This window comes from Elephas maximus, chromosome 9 (genome assembly GCF_024166365.1).
Source record: "Elephas maximus indicus isolate mEleMax1 chromosome 9, mEleMax1 primary haplotype, whole genome shotgun sequence".
Taxonomy (NCBI): domain Eukaryota; kingdom Metazoa; phylum Chordata; class Mammalia; order Proboscidea; family Elephantidae; genus Elephas; species Elephas maximus.
In genome coordinates this window covers 15,741,243-15,762,154 of record NC_064827.1, presented here as the reverse complement: position 1 = coordinate 15,762,154, position 20,912 = coordinate 15,741,243, and the positions used below count along the sequence as shown (strand labels likewise).

The window sequence follows — 20,912 nt, the reverse complement described above, 5'->3', positions numbered from 1 at the left end:
AAAACAACAAAAAAAAACCATTGCTGTGGAGTCAATTCCAATTCATAGCGACCCTGTAGGACAGAGTAGAATTGCCCCATAGGGTTTCCAAGGAGCAGTTGGTGGATTTGAACTGCCGACCTTTTGGTTAGCAGTCAAGTGCTTAACCACTGTGTTACCAGGGCCCCGAATCTTACACATGGTGGACATTATCCATGAACACCCTTTAAATAAAGCCCTGTATACAATGTGGCTTTGCGTACGTAGCCCTGTGGAGCAATTCTTACACTGCTGTGTGAGCTCTGCTGGGCTAGTCCTAAAAAATCTGGGAATTCGAGCCATTTTACCTTAAAGATAATGATTAAGTCCTTATTGGTATTTGCAGGGGTGAATGGAAAATTTTTAAATGTTCTTTCTTGCCTGCAGGGTTTACTTCTTTTGGTTTTAACATTAAGCCTTTATATCCTCTACGCACATTACTAGTAGGTTTGGTGTTTTTCATCATCTGTAGGTTCGGTTCTAATCTAAGTCAGCTGCGTCATAAACTGGATCCCTAGTACAGGAAATTATAGACAGTGAATGAACATTATTGATCCCATGAAAAATGATCAGAATGTGGGACATTTCTATTCTGTCTCATGATCATATGAAAGGGGACAAAACGAACCCGGAAAACTTTTTTTTTTTTTAAATGTGCTTTAGGTGAAAGTTTACAGCTCAAGTTTCTCATTCAAAAATTTATACTCTTTCGTGACATAGCTTGCATTCTCGCAACGTTTCAGTACTTTCCCTTTCCACCCTGGGTTCTGTGTGTCCATCCGTCCAGTTTTCCTGTCTCTTCCTGCCTTCTCCTCCTTGCTTCTGGGCAGGTATTGCCCGTTTGACCTCATATACCGGATTGAACTAAGAAGCACATTCTTCATGTGTGTTATTTTTTGTTTTATAGTCCTGTCTAATCTTTGGCTGAAAGGTGGACTTCAGGAGTGGCTTCAGTTCGGAGTTAGCAGGGTGTCTGGGGTCCATAGTCTCGGGCGTACTCCAGTCTCTGTCAGGCCAGTAACTAGTCTGGTCTTTTTTTGGTGAGTTTGAATTTTGTTTTACATTTTTCTCCTTCTCTGTCAGGGACTCTATTATGATCCCTGTCAGAACAGTCCATGCTGGTAGCCGGGCACCATCTAGTTCTTCTGGGCTTAGGCTGGTGGAGGCTGTGGTTCTGTCCTTTAGTCCTTTGAGCTAATATTTTTCTTGTGTCTTTGGTGTTCTTCATTATCCTTTGCTCTGGATGGAATGGGACCAATAGTTGTATCTTAGATGGCTGCTCTCAAGCTCTTAAGACCCCAGATGCTACTCACCAAAGTAGGATGTAGAACATTTTCTTTATGAACTACGTTATGCCAGTTGACCTAGATACCCCTGAGACTATGATCCCCAGCAGCCCTCAGTCCCAGCAGCTCAGTCCCTCAAGGTGTTTGGATGTGTCTAGGAAACTTCTCTGACTTTGCCTTGGTGAGGTTGTGCTGACTTCCCCTGTATTGTGTGTTGTCTTTCCCTTCACCAAAGTTGACACTTGTCTACTGTCTAGTCAGTGATTTGCCCTTCCCACCTGTCCCACCTTCGTAACCATCAAAAAATGTGTTTTTTTCCTGTATGCAAACCTTTTCTTGAGTTTTTATAATAGTGGTCTCATGTAATATTTGTCGTTTTGTGACTGATTTATTTGACTCAGCATAATGCCCTCCAGATTCATCCATGTTGTGAGATGTTTTGTGGTTGTATTGACTGTATGGAAACCGAAGCTGGACTGCTAGTAGGAGTGGGTCAGAAGGGGGACTCTCAGAGAGAAATAGCTCAGATGCCACATTTAAGACAGAAATAGGATTGGAAGGGCATCCTTCCAGTGACTCCATTGACAGTGGCATCCAAAACATTGTCATTTTCTGGTCATTCCCTTTCTTCCTGCTCTGCTCTGTGATGCCGTTTCACCCATCACCACCACCAGCCCTCCTCCAGAAGGTGGGTGGGGGTGCAGAGATGAGGCTCGTGATTCGGAGAAGAGGGAGCATGTGAATGGGGAAACTAGGGCTTGAACTGAGGCTCAAGGGTCACTTTGTGGTCCTGTTGCTAGTAGCTGGCTCAAGAATGACAGTCCCCAGAGCTCACTGCAGGGAGGTTTTTTTGACCTACAGGATTCTCTGGACTAATTACGTCACCCTTCCAGTGGAGGGGAAGCTCATTACTTGACAGGATATTTGAAACTGTTCTTTTGAGCCATGTTTTAAATGTCGTGACTATTAGCAGAAAGAGGGGCAGGCAGGGTGACACGTGTTTTGCTAACTCACTGCCTTTAGCCCTAGGTTGCCTTGCCAAATTCTGTACTCAGAGTGTGCAGACATAGGATGGGATCTTTGACCTAAAACCAGTGTCGTTGTGCTGGCGATTACCCTGGGTGGGATATCGTAGACATGAAAATCCTTTACACTTCACATAGTAGAGTTATATGGCAGGTTATAAATGTTTGCTTAGTTTTTCATTTCCGTCTCAAAATCTTTTCATATTTCTGTTCTTCCCTATTTAGTGACCACTTGGGGCTGGGAATAGTGAGAAGGAAAAGGGGAGGAGCTGGGTTTGGATCATTGTTTCTTAAAGTGGCTCTCTCAGGACCCCTGAGGGATCTGTGGGCATGTTCTCTTAGTCATGTGTATCCTCTATGAATTTTGTTACATTTAAAAAGCTAACACAAGTATTTTTAGGATTTTCTGGATGCCCACCTGAGGCTGAGCCACTCACCTTAATCGCCCATGTTTGGATTTTTAAAAAATTTTTTTATTGTGTTTTAGGTGAAAGTTTACAGAGCAAATCAGTTTCTCATTCAGCAGTTTGTACACAAGTGTTCGGTGATGTCGGTTGCATTCCCCTCAGCGTGTCGGCTATCTTCCCATTTCCGCCCTGGGTTCCCCGTTTCCTTTCCTCTGGTTTTTTTTCCCCTTCCTGCCTTCTCATCTTTACTTTGGACGGTTGTTGTCCTTTTGATCTCATATAATTGATTGTTCTAAGGAGCACATTCCTCTTGGGTGGTATTGTTTATTTTGTGGGCCTGTGTATTGTTTGGCTGAAAGGTGGTCTCCGGTAGTGTCTTCAGTTCCAGGTCTTGGGGAGTCTCAGGGTCTTAGTCTCGGGGACGCACGTTTGGATTTGTGGTTGTGATTGCGTCGGCACTAGTTAGCTCATCACCTAAGGTGGCAGCTTCACTTTGTCGTGAAGTTGTTCCGCCTGTGCAGGCCTGCAGGCAGTCTTGAAGGTACCTCCGAGCGTGGGTGAAATCAGTCCAGTGTCTTGGCACATTATAAAAGTGTTACAAGTGGAAGTTGAGTTTCACTGCAGTGGACCTCATATGCGTCCAAAAGCCAGACAATGGATAAGGAAGACAGAAGAAGAGTTGACACCTGTGAGTTACGGTATTGGTGAAGAATATGGAATGTGTCACAGACTGCCAGAAGAATGAACAAATCTGTCTTAGAAGAAGTACAGCCAGAATGCTCCTTGGAGGCGAGGATACTGAGACCATCTTGCATATTTTGGGCTTGTTGTCAGGAGGGACCAGTCCCTGGAGAGGGACATCATACTTGGTGGAGTGGAGGGATAGTGGAGGGGAGGATGACCCTCAGCAGGATGGATTGACACAGTGGCTGCAACAGTGGGCTCAAGGATAGCAATGATTGTGAGGACGGCGCAAGACTGGGCAGTGTTGCATTCTGTTGTACATGGGGTCCCTATGAATCAACGACACCTAACAACAAGCTGAGAAAGCTTCCTTCTGGTTATTAGGAGCCCTGGTGGTGCAGTGATTAAAGCGCTTGGCTGCTAACTGAAAGGTTGGTGGTTTGAACCCACCAGCTGCTCCACGAGAGAAAGATATGGCAGTCTGCTTCCGTAAGATTTACAGCCTTGGAAACCCTACGGGGCAGCTCTGCTCTGTCCTATAGAGGTGCTACGAGTTGGAATTGACTTGATGACAGTGAGTTTGGTTTTGGGTTATTAGTGAGTGCTTTGATGCCAGTCAGCTGGGCAGTTACATGGGGTCTGGTGAGCAGTGTTTACTATCTCAGGGCGCTGATAGGATTGGAAGGAAAACAGTGGAATTGTTTAGCTGGTGTGCTCAGTTTTGTTTTTCTCTGCCGCCTTCCACTGCCTGTCAGAAAAGGCCCCGTACAGACAGATTGGAGGCACCTGTTATTGAAGTGTGGATTTGTGATGGGAGACATCTATAATTAAGGTGTTGGCTCTTGGTAGAACATGCTGGTACATTTCTTCATTCTCTGGTAGAATAAAACTTGTAAAAATAAAGGCAGTTAAAAACCCCTCTGTGAGTCGTCTATATCTGTAATTTTTCCCTTTTTGTGTTTTAGATTAACTTCATCTACCTTGCCAAAAGCACAAAAAGAACCTTGGTAGCTTTAACTTCGGTGTGCGGCATCACCTTCCTCCTCGTCTGCAGTGGGGCCTTTTTCCCATACAGCTCCGATCCTGCTAGTCCGAAGCCAAAGAGGGTGTTCCTGCAGGTAAGAGCACCTTCGCGTGACTTCTTTGAGAGTTGGGAGAGGAAAGCCTCGTGTATTTGAGCTTCATGAGTCAGCAGGAGACCCAGCTGGCTTTTGTCTGTTGGCCCATTTCCTGGGACCCGCCTGTTCTGTGTGTGGCAGTGTGGAAAGAACAAGACTGGCTGTCAGGAGGCGCTCTTATGAGCCAGGCGTTGGTCTCCCAGGAGACTGACTCAGAAATGGCCACTTGTTTTTGTTACTGCTTACGTCATAAAAACGCACCTGCTTGGAAAAACAGTTGCAAGTAGGCACTATGCAGTGGTGGCTTTTTAGAAATGCAGGTTGTAAAAATGTCTGCAGGCTGAGCGGGAAACCCAAGACTCCCACCAACTGACAGAGGAAGACAGGTGCAGTACAGTGAAACGTTAGTGACATTGATTAGCTAACATGGAGAAGATGTAGTAACTTAGAAAGGGATTACCGGAATGAGATTTAGAACTTTCTCTAAATCTCAGATTTTTCTCCAGAATTTTTACAGCCCGTGCTAAAAGCAGTAACAAGGACTCTTGCCTTATTTCCAGTCACCTTCACAGGTGAACAGGATGGTGTGGCCAAAGAGAAAAGCCAAAGGAGCCACAGTCTAGGTAATTGGTCCTTGAAAAGTTAATCGTAATACCCGAACTTAAATATCAGAGAGGAGATTTTGAACAAAGGGCCAACTTTCCCTGGTTTATAGCCCCGGAGGACATTTTATATGGCAGATCCTAAAATTTGCCAGACCTTTAGTGAAGCACGGAAACCCTGGTGGCGTAGTGATTAAGTGCTATAGCTGCTAACCAAAGGGTCAGCAGTTCAAATCCGCCAGGTGCTCCTTGGAAACTCTATGGGGCAGTTCTACTCTGTCCTGTAGGGTCACTATGATTCAGAATTGACTTGATGGCACTGGGCTTGGTTTGATTTTTGGTTAGTGAAGCACAGCTAGTTTATAGGAAGCTCAAGGTGTTTTCAGTGACTGGCTAGTTTTTATAATTATATCAGGAGATTTTTAGTTGTAAAAAGTCCCATTCTTCTCGTGTATTCTGGGGTGCACTTCTTCCCCTAGGCCAGGAGTTGACAAACTTTTTCGGTAAAGGGCCAGATGATAAATACTTTGGACTTTGCAGACGACACGGCCAGTCTCTGTCGCCACTTCTCTGCTTTACAGGAAAGCAGCCACAGACAACACGTAAAGGAGTGTGGCTGTGTTCCAAGAAAACTTTATTTGTAAATGTAGACAGGGGCTAAGCCTGGCTTGGCTATAGCTTGTCCACCCCCTGCCCTCTGCAGTTCCTTTTCTTTTTTCAGTTTGATATTCTTCAGGCTGGTTTCTGCTATTACTAAAGCTATTCCAAACAGAGCACTGTATCTTTTCAAAGAATTCTGCTAGGCACAAGTCTGCCATCTAATGGTGAGCTCTGTGCACGTGATTTTGCTTCCTTTAACACACACTGACAGGGAAGGACGTGCGTGCCTGTCTCCTGTGCCTGTGTGCTTCTGTGTGTGTGTGTGTGTGTGTTTAGGGTGTATTTTTTTTTAATACTCATCTAAAAAGAGTACTAGTATTCATGTCTTTAGAATCTGAAATAGTGGGGTTTTTATATGAAATTTAAATATACATAGTTTTAAGAAATAATAAAACGAACTTCTGTGTATCCATTATCCAGTTGAAAAGAAAGCCCGTCAGCAGTACCTTAGAGACCCACGCGTGTCCCCGGTCCCAGCCCTTTGTACAGCTCCCTGTCAGAGAAGCGCTCCCTGTCTGGGAGTGCGGGTCAGTCACACCTTAGTTTACCGTGTATGTGCCCTCTGCAGCGTCGTGTAGTTCCGTCTGTTTTTGAAGTTTTTACAGATAGGGCCGACCTTAAGTACTGATTTGAATTTTTGCTTAACAATATGTGACAGTCACCCACGTTGATTAGTGTTGCCGTAGTTCATTATTTTTCACTGCCTGTCAGATTCCGGTTGCAGGATGATGCCCAGTTTATTTATTTACCTACTGTTAACAGACATTTGTGTGGTTTCGTACTATCTGGACAATTCTGTACCAACACTGGTGTACTTGCTGAGGGTTTCTGTCAGGTATGTGCCCAGGAAGGGGACTGCTGGCTGGAAGAGAATGTGCATGTTACCTTCATGAGGTGGTACCACACGGTCTCCTAGAGCGACTGGGCCAGCATACAGTCCCGCCAGCAGCGTCTGAGGGTCCGCGTTGCTCCGTGCCCACACTGCTTCTTAGTATTGTCAGACTTGCTCATTTTCGCTAACCTGCAGAGGGGAGGTGGGCAAAATGGTTGAAACTGCAGTTTTTTTCAATCAGCCTTGTTCTTTTCAGCATACCACTAGAACATTTCATGACTTGGATGGAAATGTGGTTAAACGGGACTCTGGAATATGGATCAATGGGTTTGATTACACTGGAATGTCTCACATCACACCGCACATTCCCGAGATCAACGAAACCATCCGAGCTCACTGTGAGGAGACAGCGCCCCTTTGTGGTTTCCCGTGGTATCTTCCAGTGCACTTTCTGATCAAGTTGGTTCATTATTTTTCTGCTTTAGTTGAGGCTTAGCCTGTTCTCAAGTCCTGTCACTATGTCAGCACTTTATTATCTAAATTGTTAACAAGAAGTCAGGTGCCACTGGTAGTATTTTTTTTCCGATCACTACAAAAGTTTTATTTCTCTAGTGGGATAAAGCACTCAGTAGAGTAGTTTTGCGTTTTCAAATTTATAAAATCTTTCCTTTGGAAACTCCAGTCCAGAGAAAGGGTGGCAGTCCTAACTGTTAGACAACAGCTAAGCATTAATGTTCAGTTATTTGTTTTATTTCTGGGACGCTTTTTTGGTGTGGTAGTGAAGGATTGCTGAGCTGGAGGGTTGGCTGTTTGAACCCACCCTGGGGCTCCTTGGGACAAAGACGTGGCAGTCTGCCTCTGTAAAGATTACAGTCTAGAAAACCCTAAGGTACAGCTGTACTCTGTCACATGGGGTCACTCTGAATCGGAATCGACTCGATGGCACCCAACAACAAGAGGTGAATCAAGATCACCTAGCTAATTAACGCCTTTGTTCTTAACTTTGGGAAGGTTTTCTTACACATTAACTTCAGCTTCAGAGGAATGAGTTGGCATTGCTTGTCATACCCAAAAATGTGTTCTGATTTTCCAAACACTGCATGAGTGGTAGATAGCTTTCAACTAATAAAGCATCCTGAATGTTGAAGCTGCCTTTCCCAATAGGAAGAACTGGTATCTTCCTGCTTCAGAAGTTTCTCCAAGAGACCGTGCTCATTTCAGACTTATATCCAAGGAACAGACTCCCTGGGATTCTGTAAGGTTGACCTTTGAAGCAACAGGTAAGTCACATGACAGCTTTTTCTTCTCTCCTTCATTTTTAAAATTTTTTTATAAGTTACATGTATTTTTTTCCCCTTGAGATTTATTACAGTGACCGGCAACTTAGGAGGAGCTTAACAGTGCTTTTAAAAGCAGGTGCAGGTGAGGCTGGTTATGATTTTTAAAGAGCCTTATTGAAAACCTTTAACAATATCAGATATTGGCTCATTGTCAGGCAGGTTCATAACTGCATTTGTCTGGCATTAGTAAACATCACGGCTTTAGTTACCTTTCTTGGCAGATTTTATGACACTAAAACCTGCTGTTTTCTGAATTAATTTGTGTAATATTGACATTATATCTCTTTCTTAAATGTTTGTTAAAATTCATTGTAAGTCATGTTAGCCTGGAATTTGCTTGTGGAAAATATTAAAATTATGCTATGTAACAGATACAGGGCAATCTAGAATTTGTATTGGCGTGACAGTTTTGATAAGCGTTCTTTGAGGAATTTGTCTGTTTTTCCTGAGTTTTCAAATCTATTGACACATAGTTCTTCATAATAGACCTTTATTGTCTTTTTATATATCAATAGCATCTGCTCTTTCATTCCTGATATTGGTGATTTTTGTTTTTACTTTTTTTTTTAGTCTTGCTAAAGGTGTATCAGCTTTATTAATCTTCCCAAAGAACTAGCTTTTCACTTTGCATTTTTTCCTCTTTTTTATTTCTTTAGTTTCTGCTCTTAGTTTTATTTTGATTCTTTTACTTATTAGGGATTCCATTTGATACTCTTTTTCTAGCTTCTTAATGTGTATTTTACCTATTTTTAAGTTATTATATCGGCAGTTTGCATAGAATGACCATTTGTCACCCCTTTTACTGTTAAAGTTGTTTTGACTGATAAATTATATGGCTTTCCTTCTTGGATCAAGTAGACACCTGAGACTATGTTGGCAGCTCCTATCTGGAGGGGAGATGAGAGGACAGAGGGGGTTAGAAGCTGGCGGAATGGACACGAAAAGAGAGAGCGGAGGGAAGGAAAAGGCTGTCTCATTAGGGGAGAGCAATTAGGAGTATATAGCAAGGTGTATATAAATTTTTGTATGAGAGACTGACTTGATTTGTAAACTTTCACTTAAAGCACACTAAAAATTAAAAAAAAAATTATGTGGCTTCCTTCGGGTTCGGGTCTCAGGAGATCAGTAGTGGGGTTTTTTTTGTTTGCGTTGAGGGGGGTTTCCGCTTTGATCTGAAATCTAAACATCTACTTCAGCCTGGAGCTTTTTGGATGATTTTAGAGTTTTTGGAGATGAAAATAGGACAGCAGTAGAAATCTTCTGATTTGAAGCAGTTCTTCATCAGGAAGACTGAGAAGCCATTTGTAGGTTGTGGTTTCTAGATCATGGAGTCACACTTCGTGTAACCATGGTATAAGTATCCAAACTAGGAAATTAACACTTGTACAATACTAGTGATTAAACTGTAGACCTTATTGCATTTCATCAGTGTGTCCCTGATACCCTTTTCATCTCCCAGGATCCAGCCTAGGGTCCCATGTTGCATTTAATGGTTGTGTCTCCTAACCACTCAGATACCATGGTTTTTGGTTTACATTTGCCTGGAATACCTTTGTCCCTTCCTGTATTTTTGCCCTCCCTGAATATCTCTGTTTTAAGTGTGCTTCTTGAGTACAGTATATGATTGGATCTGGCTCTGTAAGCCAAGATGAAAATCTGTTTCTTTTAATGGATGAGTTAAGTCTATTCACATTTACTTTTATGATTCATATGGTAGGTCTCAGCTGTCAATATTTTATAATTATGTGGTGGGGTGGGGATGAGTTATGTATCTGCCAGTTTTTTGGTTAACTTTTGTCTGGCAGGGCCCTGAATTTCCCCCTTTTACTTCTTTTCACCGTCATCACCCAGACGGCAAAGATAGGGTTCATTGCTCTTCTTGTTGGTACATGAAGATTGATTTAACCGTGCTTCTTCTCTCGTGCCTCTCTGTTATTTTTTTGCCTTATTTCTCTCTCCCCTAGAAGCTTTGCTTTTTGAGGACCGCCACTTCAAATTGTGTGTACTTCTAAGCCTCTTCCCTGTAAACCGTGCTTGCTTCTGACTGGACCCTTGAGTACTCTTTTCAGACTCAGAGTGGACTCCTGGCCGGCCTCTGCTTGCCACAAAGCATTATAGCGGGGGGCGGGGGGGGGGGGTGGGGTGGGGGTGGGGGTCAGAGCATGAGAGATTGGCCCCTAGGAATTTTTTGCTTGGTTATTTTGAAGTTTAGGTATCCTCTGTCTTTAAGTTAGGCAGAGGGTGCAGTTTTTGTTTAGTTTTATTTTTTTGTGGTGCTCTGTATCATTTCTGGATGAAATGTTGAGAGACACAGTCCTAGGCAGTCGCACTGTCTTTAGCTTCCTGGAAGCCCCAGTTGTTGTTTTCTTATGGTTAAATTGTGAGATCCCAGCTGATGTTTCACCCTGCTGCTTAAAGGGAAGAACTAGTCAGAAATATTTAAGGTGTTACATATCAACTCCATTTGCCTTAATAATCCTACTCAGTACTGTAGCACTTTGCAGTTTTCCAAGGCACCTTCACCTGCTTTTTCTACTATACTCCTCTCAAAAAGGCTATTTCGCAGGTGAAGAAACTGTGACTCAGAGATCACAGGAATTGGTGATGCCGTAGAGCCACTAGGTGGCGGGGCCGAGATGTAAGCCCAGGTCCTCCCACTGTGAAGTCTCTGCCTTTTCCGCTCTCCCGCATCACTTACCCTTGTTCAAGCTCATGGAATCTCAGCTGCTAGCCTATGTTCCGTTTGTAGTGAGCATCTTTAAAGCTACACACAGCATGAACCTTTGTTGTCTGGTTTGGGCCGGGGGTTCAGTGCTTTTCTTGTTGGTACTTTAAGATTGATTTAACCGTGCTTTTCCTCTCTTGTCATGTAGGACCAAGCCATATGTCATTCTATGTCCGAACTCACAAAGGGTCAACACTTTCCCGGTGGTCTCTGGGCAACGGCACCCCAGTCACCAGTAAAGGAGGGGACTACTTTGTGTTTTACTCCCACGGACTCCAGGCCTCTGCGTGGCAGTTCTGGATTGAAGTACAGGTGGGCCATTCCCAGCTCTGCCTGTATTGCTGAGCAGGCTCTTGGGGGTGTTTAGCAAGATCATGTGGGGTTCAGCATTCCGACTTCAGGGAACGAGGGAGCTAACTGATTTTCTCTTCCAGGTCTCTGAAGAGCAGCCGGAAGAAATGGTCACTGTGGCTCTGGCTGCCCACCATTTCTTTGGGGAAGACAAGCGATCCCCCCAGTTGGATGCACTGAAGGAGAAGTTTCCCGATTGGACATTTCCCTCTGCCTGGGTGTGCACCTACGACCTCTTTGTGTTTTAATCTGTGGATGAATTCCAAGTGCGTGCTGAATGGGGTACTCCATGAGACCTGGTTTCTCCCTGTGGGATGTGGGTGTTTGTGACCTACGTCAATGAATTGTAACGTGTTCACAGAGCTGTGGGGGGTAACACTTTAGGGCCAAGCACTACAAGGGGTACGCTGTGGGCAGTGATGCGTGGCCTTCTGACACTTGAAAATGCCAGTATTCTGGCACTTAAGCACTTGTGGGTACTATACATGTACGTCATTTTATATGACTAAGGACAAAAGCCAAGAGACTACTTCAGTAACTGTCCCCCAGGATCATGAAAGATGTACAAGGTACTATCAGGCCATTGTTAGTGAGAAAAATTTCATTTCCAATTAAAGCCCAAGACCATTTGTTGTGTCAGTGAGTGGTGGTAAAATGCTGTTCACTGGGGCTGTGATTCCCCCGAGACCTAGCTTTCAGGTTGTTGGAGATTGCAGTAAGGACCAGTAAGAGCCTTGGGCTTGTACTGAGAGCGGGGCTTCTTCAGCAGCTCTGGAGAGCACAGTGTCTCTGTACTGAGGCCCAGGACCTCGTGACATGGGGTTGGGCCCAGCAGTGACTCACCGTCCTTGGGACAGGGTCAATGACCCTCTGCCGCGCTGCTTTTCCAGGTGGTTCTTGATGCCTTGTCTTCTTCTGACACGTCTGCTTCCCTCTCCACCTGACTAGTGTGAGAAGTGGAGCGTTGGTCTGACTTCGTTTTCCTCTGGGTTCTCACGCTCTTTGTTCAGGATGCTGTTTGTGTCAGGGCAGTCCTGTGAGGGTGGTACAAGTTTACGTCCTTAACTTCCTCAGTGCACTGAGTCACCGGCCTGGCTATTCTGGAGTGGGGGTTGGGAGCGGCTGGGCATTTCATCCATATTTATTCTCTCTTCACTGTTTTGTAGGAGTCTTCTGTTCTGCAAGGTCAATCCTGTAGGACATAATCTTGTGGATGCACTGGGTCCTTGTTTGTGTCTGTTTTCTGGCCAGTTGAGCAGACTAGTTTCTTGGTAACTTGCTGTCCAGTGAGGCGGGTTTTCCTGGGACTGAGGCTGTGGCTCATATGCAAATGAGACCGTGGTACCTCTGGCCACTGGTGGTGTTCCAAGAGCCACAGTGGCAGTCCCAGGACCTAGCAGTGCGTGGAACCCATGTGGAGTCTCGGAGCAGTGCCTCCCGGGTGCCTTGGCTTCAGCTGTGGAGTGTTTGGTGAGACCAGTGGTAAAGTCTGCTTCTTTCTTCCCATTAACAAATGGAGAAAGTTGGACACATTTGAGTTTAGCAAGCATAAGCCAAAAGGACATTTTAAGAAAAAGTCATAGTTTAAAAAAAAAGTGAGCTAGTTATCTCTGGTGATGGTGGGGATGAGAGGGCTGCTTCCTGGAAGAGCAGCCTTTGGTCCACCGAGGCCGCAGGAGCGTGCACGTGCCCACAGGAGGCTGGTGGTGAAGCTGCTTGGCCGTGTGCACCATGTGCCATCTCAGTTGTGCTCCTCCTAGCGCCGGCCTGCTCTGGGACCCTGCACAAGCCCACCTGTCCATTCTGGCCTGAGTGGCTGGCTGGAGCAGGTGTTGGGTCCTGCACCTGGAGCCGTTACTTTTCCTGGATTCTGGAGACACCATTTATCATCAAACTCAAATGCCTCACAGGTCGGGTTCTCCCCAGACTGATCTGTTAGGCCAGGTGGCTCATTATGGCTTGTAGAGAATCACAGCTGTGGAGGAAAAGTTAGAAACAGTAATATCTCAATGAGTTTCAGAACATGAGCGTTATTTTTTGTCCCTGTGGTTAATTTGAAATAGATTACTAAAAATTATTTGTGGAAGAAAAGCAGAATCTCAAATGTTGAGGCCGTGGTGTGGAAAAGTGTTCCCTGTGATTTTCCCTCTCACCAGGGATGTTCCTGATCCTGTCAGGAATGATGTGGTTGTCGTCTGGCCATGGGGTTGTTTTCCTGTGCAGACAATTCTCCTTTCCATTGGTTTTCTTTAGCATCATGAAGCTTCCATCTGTGCAGAGTCACTGACAAGCTGCTCACTAGTCTCAGGGTATGCTTAGGGTTCTGGAAGGTGGCTTTAGTATCAGAAATGGCTAAGTGATTAGACTTGACATTTGTGGCTCTCTAGTAGGCACACCATTCTGTCCCATCTGTAGCCTCTGAGATGATAGAGCCCGTTGGTTTTTTGAATAAGGATGCTTTCAAACTGTAGCAAACTCACTCACAAGAGTATTATTTTCTACAGAATTTAACTGTAAGTAGCACAATACTGCGTATTCAGGGCAAATGTGAAGAATTGCAATTTCAAAGTAATTCTTTCTTAAAATCCACATTGGCTCTGACCTAAGAATGCCTGTCACAAGAAGCACCTCTTGTTTCCAGTTTAGCAGATGGAAATGAGCATGCTGGGTTCTCTGAGATGTTACCACTAAGGAAGCCTGAGCTGGAGGAAGAATGATGTCTGTCTGTCCATTTCTTTTCACTGGTTTGTAGACATGTTGAGGATTAACTGTTGCCTTACAATGTTATGGAAATAACTGGTTGGTGTCTTTGAACAGAAAAACAAATCTTTGTCAACTACTCATGTTCCTCTGTATCCCCATATTTCAAGTCCACAGAGCCTTTTAAAGCCTTAAAAAAATCTCCATTAGAAGACCTCGATGGCTCATGTGGGTATAACTGCTATGTTAATGAGGGATGTGAGCAAAGAACTCAACACGGAAATGTTAGTTTACTTCATCTGGATGCCTTTTATCTGGAAAGAAAGGGTAATCTGAATTTCGTAGAAATTAGTGATCTATTATGTGGTAAATGTTGAGCTTCAACATATTTAGACGTTTTAAATCACCTCACTGGCAAAGAAAATCATCCAAGGGCTAATAAAGAAGGATGCTCTTTTATTGGGATGGGGGAGTCTGAGGAAGGGAAGAAGAAATTGCCTTTCAGCCGGAGTGACTTGCCTATTCTCATCTCCACATTAAGGAAAAGGTACTGCCACTCACCAAATCAGAGCATGCACTTGTAGGTTCGAGGCTCTGTGTACAAGTTATTTAGTTGTCTGACTTTCCTCAGAAAATTCAGTACAAGGTGAAGCAGCTGAACAACTTGTGTTCCTAAAGCATCTCCCTTTCTTTTTGGTCCAGTAAAGCCAAGATGCATTTATGCCTCTGTATGTCTGACTGTTTTTATTTGAAATACCTTAGGGAGTTTTTGAGTGTATTAATGTGTTTTTCCTTGATACTACCACTTCCTTATTTGGTTTGCTTAAAAATACAGAACATCAATGATTTCTTTTCTCCAAGTTTGCCTTTTTTAAACCACCATAAATTTTATGATTCTCATAAAATCATTTTCCAGAATTAATATTTGGTTTGTGGTGTGCAAATTAAATTTTATTTGGATGAATACAGACACAAAAATTATCAACAAAATACTAGCACACACAATCCAGCAAAATATAAAAAGGGATTATATACCATAACTAATTGAGATTGATCCAGGAAGACAAGGTTGGTTTACTACAAAAATCAACCAATGTAATATATCATAATTAAAGGACAAAAGCCACAGGATCATCTTAATAGATGCACAACAAAAAAATCGAAAAAATCGAACACCATTTCATGATAAAAACAACAAATTAAGCGTAGAAAGGAACTTCCTTAACCTCATAAAAGGCACACATGAAAAACCCACAGCTAACATCAGAATTAATGGTGGCAGACTGAAAGCTTCCCCCGAAGAGAAGGAACAAGGTTAGGATGTCTGCTGTCACTGTTGCTATTCAGTGTTGCACTGGAGGTTCCAGCCAGGGCAATTAGGCAAGAAAACGAAATAACCCAGACTGAAAGAAAAAAATCACAACTGTCTCTAGTTGCAGGTGACATGATCTTATATATAGAAAACCCTAATGTGTCCACAAAGAAAAAACTATTAAACTATTACCACTAATAAGTTCAGTAATGTTGTGGAATAAGATAATTCTGTTTCTGTTCATTATTCTGTTTAATGAACAATTAAAAAATGAAATTCAAGCACTTAAAGTAGCATCAAAAAGAATAAAATACTTAGGAACAAATTTAACAAAAGAAGTGCAAGACTTACATGCTGAAAACTACAAAACATCCTAAATAAAAAGATAAGCCATGTTCACGAATTGGAAGAATTATTACAATGACACTACTCCCCAAACTGATCTGCACACTAAATGCAACCCCTATCGGAATCCCAGCTGCCTCTTTTTGGGGGTAGGAGTTGACAAGCGACCCTAAAATTTCATTTGGAAATGGAAAGAATCCAGAATAGCCAAAACAATCTTGGAAAACAAATTTTAAAAACTGTGAAGCAGCAGTCATCAAGACTGAGTGGTACTGGTGGAAGGATAGACACACAGATCAAAGGAGTGTGACTGAAAGTCCAGAAATAAACCCGTACATTTATGGTCAGTTGATTTTTGACAAAGGTGCCAAGACAATTCAATGCAGGGAAGAATCTTTTTCAGCAAATGGATAGCCACATGCAAAAGAATGAGGTTGGACCCGTACCTCAGACCATGTACAAAAATTAAAATAGATTAAAACCCCAATTGTTAAGAGCTGAAACTGTAATACTCTTAGAAAAAAATGTAGCCATAAATCTTTGTAACCTTGGATTAGGCAATGGTTTCTGAGATGTGACACCAAAAGCACAAAACTTCAAAAGAAAAATAGAGGTAAATTGAACTTTATCAAAATTAGAAACTTCTGTGCATCAAAGAAAGCTTTAGCAACAAAGTGAAGAGACATTCTACAGAATGGGAGAAAATATTTGGTAACCATGTATCAGATGATGATTGTTTAATATCCAAAATGTGATTAACTACAACCTAAAAACAAAACAACAACCCAATCAAGAATTGGGCAAGGGAACTGAATAGATATTTCACCAAAGAGGATATACAAACAGCCAACAAGCACAAGAAAAGATGGGCAACGTCATCAGTCATAGGGGAATTGAGAATCAAAACCACCACAAGATACCACTTCACCCTCACTAGAATGGCTGTGAGCAAAGAAAACAGAAAATAACAGGTGTTGGCAAGGATGTGGAGAAATTAGAACCCTCATCTGTTGCTGGTGGGAGTATGAAATGGTGCAGCTGCTATGGAAAGCAGCTTGGCAGTCCTCAAAAAGTTAAACATAGAGCTACCATATGAACCAGCAATCCCAAACCCACGTATATACTCAAAAGAAGTGAAAGTAGGGATGCAAACAGAAACCTGTACACCAATGTTCATTGCAGCACTGTTTGCAATAGCCAAAGGTGGAAACAACCTAAATGTCCACCAGCAGATGACTGGATAAACACAACGTGGTGCTTAATATTGTGTGTCACCTTGGCTGGGCCGTGATTCTGAGCGTGTACATGTGATCACTCCCATTATGGAATCTGCTGTGAGTAGCCAGTCAGTTGAAAGGGAGTTTCCTTGGGGGTGTGGCCTGCATCCAAATATAAGCAGACGTTCTGGCTTTTCGCTCACTCTGGATCCTGTAGCTGCCTCCTGTGCATCTCACCTCCTGCTCTTGAGATTTGAACTATCAGCTTATCTGCAGATTTTGGGATCTGTCGATCTTCACAGCCTGAGAGTGGGAACCCTTCTCTCCAACCTGCCGATCTTGGGTTCGCCAGCCCCTGTGGCTATGTGAATCAAGAGAAGCCTCAATCCTGATCCACAGACTTGGGACGTTCCAGCCTCTACGATTGCGTGAGCTGTTTTGTTTCCTTGATATAAATCTCTCTCCATATATATTTATATGCTTTACTGGTTTTGCTTCTCTAGAGAACCCAGCCTAAAACATTTGGTACTGAGAGTGGTTCTAGAGGAATCAAATTTTAAGGATGAGTTTTCTAAATTGGTTCTCAAGTCTGGTTAGTCTTAAAGATGTTGATGACTCTGCTTCCAGCAGTAGGGAGGGCAGTGCTAATCCATGGTGTGAGATGGCAATACAAATATGCAAAATATCACCACCAGTAGTCAGGTATTGGTGAAAGGTGAGGCTCTGGGTGAACACATACGTGTTATCTTTCTACAGTTTTGTCAGAATGAGAAGTATAAGGAAGTCAGTTGATTGGTCCTACTTCCGCTAGACAAAGTGGTGGAAGAAAGAGATGCACCCAGGACTTCAGAGTCAAAGCTCAAGTGCCACATAAATGACCTCAAGGCTTCCACTTGTGCTTTGAAAGAAAGCCTTATTTCATGTAGTAATAAAGCGGAAATTGCCAAAAACCAAACCCAGAGGCTTATTGTAAGAGTGGCTGAATTACAATGCCAGCTTAATTGCCAACCTCGAGAGGTGTTTGAAATTAAAGTAAAGCGATTGGGAAGAAATGGGATCCTGAAACTTGGGATGGCAACATTTGGGCAGATAATCAGGAAGTAGGGGACACGGAGCCCCTAAATTCCATTGAATCAGTCCTGCCAGCAGAACCACTTCCAATCTGAAGAGATTACTCCATGTTTGTCTACTAAACCATCCTGCCCAGAAAAACCATTAGCCCCTCCACTCCCATCTAATGAGATTAGCCCTAGCCCAGTGTCCTCTAAGGAGCCCTTGCCTGAGTCATTGCCTGGGGCGTGATCTGTGGCAGATGCTTTGCAAGACAATGCTAAATGCTCTCAAAACAATTCTACACTATGGATTTTGGCTTCTAGACCTATAACTAGACTTAAGTCCCAGCAAGTTGCAAAAGGTGAAGTACAAAGTGTGACCCAGGAGGAGGTATGCCACACCCCGAAAGAACTGCTTGAATTTTCAAATATATACAAACAGAAACCTGGGGAATATATGTGGGAATGGCTGTTTTAAGGGTGTGGGATAATGGTGCAAGGAACATAAGGATGGGTCAGTGTGAGTTTATTGATGTGGGTCCACTAAGCACAGATTCTTCAGTGTTTCAACTTGAAAAGTTAGGAAAGGATCTAATAGTTTATTTGGTTGGGTTGCTGAAGCATGGATTATGAGGTGGCCTACACTAAACAGAGTTGAAATACCAGACCTGTATTTGTACACTGTAGAAGAAAGTATCCAAGTGCTTAAGGAAATTGGCGTGTTAGAGTGGATTTATCAGGTTAGACCCACAGACCCACACAGAGTGCCCAGGGAGCACACCTTTTACCACAACTGAGGAACAAATTTGTGAAGGGAGCTCCAGCATCCTTGAAGACTGCTGTGATTGCTGTTTTATGAAAATCAGACTTAATGGTGGGAGCTGCTCTACCTGAATTAAGACACCTAACTACAGTGGGGCTGATTGGACCCTTTGGTAGTAGGGGCCAAGTGGCTGCACTCAATTGACAAAGACAAGGTGGGCCTGGTTACAGTAATGGACAGCAGGGTCAATGCAGTAATCAGAATACTTTTGACTCATATGGGCTTTTGGCATTGGCTACTTAGTCATGGTGTCCCTAGGAGCGAAATAGGAAATCTACTAAATATTTACTTGATCTGTACAAACAGGTGAATTCTCGGTCAGGTGAACAGCAGTCTAACTCAAATCGCCGGAATACAGAGTCATGGTCAGTCAATTTCCAGATTTGAGCGAGTTTAAAGACCCACAACCCCTCGAATGAAGGGGTGGCTGGTCCCCTTGAGGAAGGACTCGAATACACTGCCGATAATTTTTACTGTTAATCTTTCTCCCAGCCTTCCCCAAAGGAATCTACGGCCTTTTACAAGAGTGACTGTTCAGTGGTGAAAAGGAAATAATCAGACTTCCCAGGGATTACTGGATACTGGCTGTGAAGTGACACTAATTCCAGGAGACCCAAAATGTCACTGTGGCCCACCAGTCAGAGCGGGGCATATGGAGGTCAGGTTATTAAGGAGTCTTGATTCGTGTCCATTTCAGTAGGTCCAGTGGATCCCTGAACCCATCCTGTAGTGGTTTCCCCAGTTCCAGAATGCACATAATTGGAATAGATACACTCAGCAACTGGCAGAACCCCCACATTGGATCTCTGACAAATAGAGTAAGGGCTATTACAGTAGGAAAAGCCAAGTGGAAGCCATTAAAACTGCCCCTACCTAGGAAAATAGTAAACCAAAAGCAACATGACATTTGTGGAGGGATTGCAAAGATTACTGCCACCATTAAGGACTTGAAGAATGCAGGGGTGGTGATTCCTACCATATCCCCAATCAATTTGTGTATTTTGCCTGTGCAAAAAACAGATGGATCTTGGAAAATGACAGTAGATTACTGAAAACTTAACCAGGTGGTGACTCCAAGTGCAGCTGCTGTTCCAGATGTAGTTTCATTAATACATCTCCTGGTACCTGGTATGCAGCTATCTATCTGCCTAGTGCCTTTTTATCCTTACCTGTTTTGAAGGACCATCAGAAGCAGCTTGCCTTCAGCTCGCAAGGCAAGCAATATACGTTCACTTGCCTACCTCAGGGCTACATCAGCTCTCCAGCCCTATGTCATAATTTAGTCCAAAGGGACTTTGATAGCTCTTCCCTTCTACAAGATGTCACACTGGTCCATTACATGGATGATGTTATGCTGATTGGATTTATTAAGAAGTGTCAATGATTCTGGTCTTACTGGTAAAATATTTGCATGCTAGAGGGTGGGAACTTAATCCCACAAAAAATTTAGGCACCTTCCTCCTCAGTGGTGTGGGGCATGTCGAGATATTCCTTCTAAAGTGAAGGCAGAGTTATCGAATCTGGCTACCCCCCCAACTAAAAAGGAGGCACAATGATAACGGGCCTTTTTGGATTTTGGAGGCAACACATTCCTCATTTGGGTGTGCTACTCCAGCCTATTTATCAAGTGACTCAAAAAGCTGCTAGTTTTGAGTGGGACCCAGAACAAGAGAAGGCTCTGCAACAGGTTCAGACTGCTGTGAAGCCACTCTGCCACTTGGGCCATATGATCCAGCTGATCCAATGGTGCTTGAAGTGTCATTGTCAGGCCCTTATTGGTGAATCACAGTGCAGACCCTTAGGATTTTGGAGCAAAGCCCTGCCATCTGCAGATAACTGCTCTTCTTTTGAGAAACAGCTTTTGGCTTGTTACTGGGCCTTAGTGGAAACTAAACAGTTAGCCATGGGCTACCAAGTCACCATGCGGGCTGAGCTGCCCATCATGAACTGGATGTTGTCTGACCCAGAATCATAAAGTCAGACATGCACAGCAGCACTCCATCATTAAATGGAAGTGGTATATAAGAGATCGGATCCCAGCAGGACCTGAAGGCACAAGTACTTTGCATGAGGAAGTGGCCCAAATGCCCATGGTCTCCACTCCCGTCACATTACCTTCCATCTCCAAGTCTGCACCTGTGACCTCACGGGGAGTTCCTTATGATCAGTTGACTGAAGAGAAAGCCCATGCCTGGTTTACAGATGGTTCTGTGTGATACGCAGGCACCACTTGAAAGTGGACAGCAACAGCACCATTCTGGGAATCTCCCTGAAGGACAGTGGTGAAGGTAAATGCTCTCAGTTGGCTTACCTTTGAGCAGTGCACCTAGTTCACTTTGCTTGGAAGGAGTAATGGCCTGATGTGTGATTATATGCTGATTCGTGGGCACTGGCCAATGGTTTAGCTGGATGGTC

At 43.6% G+C, this 20,912-nt stretch overlaps 1 protein-coding gene across 2 annotated transcripts in view; it reads left to right on the top strand.

The window, feature by feature from the left end:
- ERMP1 (endoplasmic reticulum metallopeptidase 1) overlaps nucleotides 1–14,594 on the top strand; it is a 43,667-nt gene extending 29,073 nt beyond the window's left edge. Inside the window, exons 11-15 of one of the 2 annotated variants that reach the window (XM_049896781.1) lie at nucleotides 4,386–4,538; nucleotides 6,889–7,091; nucleotides 7,797–7,912; nucleotides 10,846–11,009; nucleotides 11,132–14,594. In XM_049896781.1, the coding sequence (XP_049752738.1) occupies nucleotides 4,386–4,538; nucleotides 6,889–7,091; nucleotides 7,797–7,912; nucleotides 10,846–11,009; nucleotides 11,132–11,296 (801 nt within the window). In that variant the 3' untranslated portion in view covers nucleotides 11,297–14,594. Of the gene's footprint in view, nucleotides 1–4,385; nucleotides 4,539–6,888; nucleotides 7,092–7,796; nucleotides 7,913–10,845; nucleotides 11,010–11,131 lie in introns of those variants that run through there. The other variant, XM_049896782.1, reaches the window with a different exon arrangement.
- Nucleotides 14,595–20,912: the final 6,318 nt, after the last annotated feature.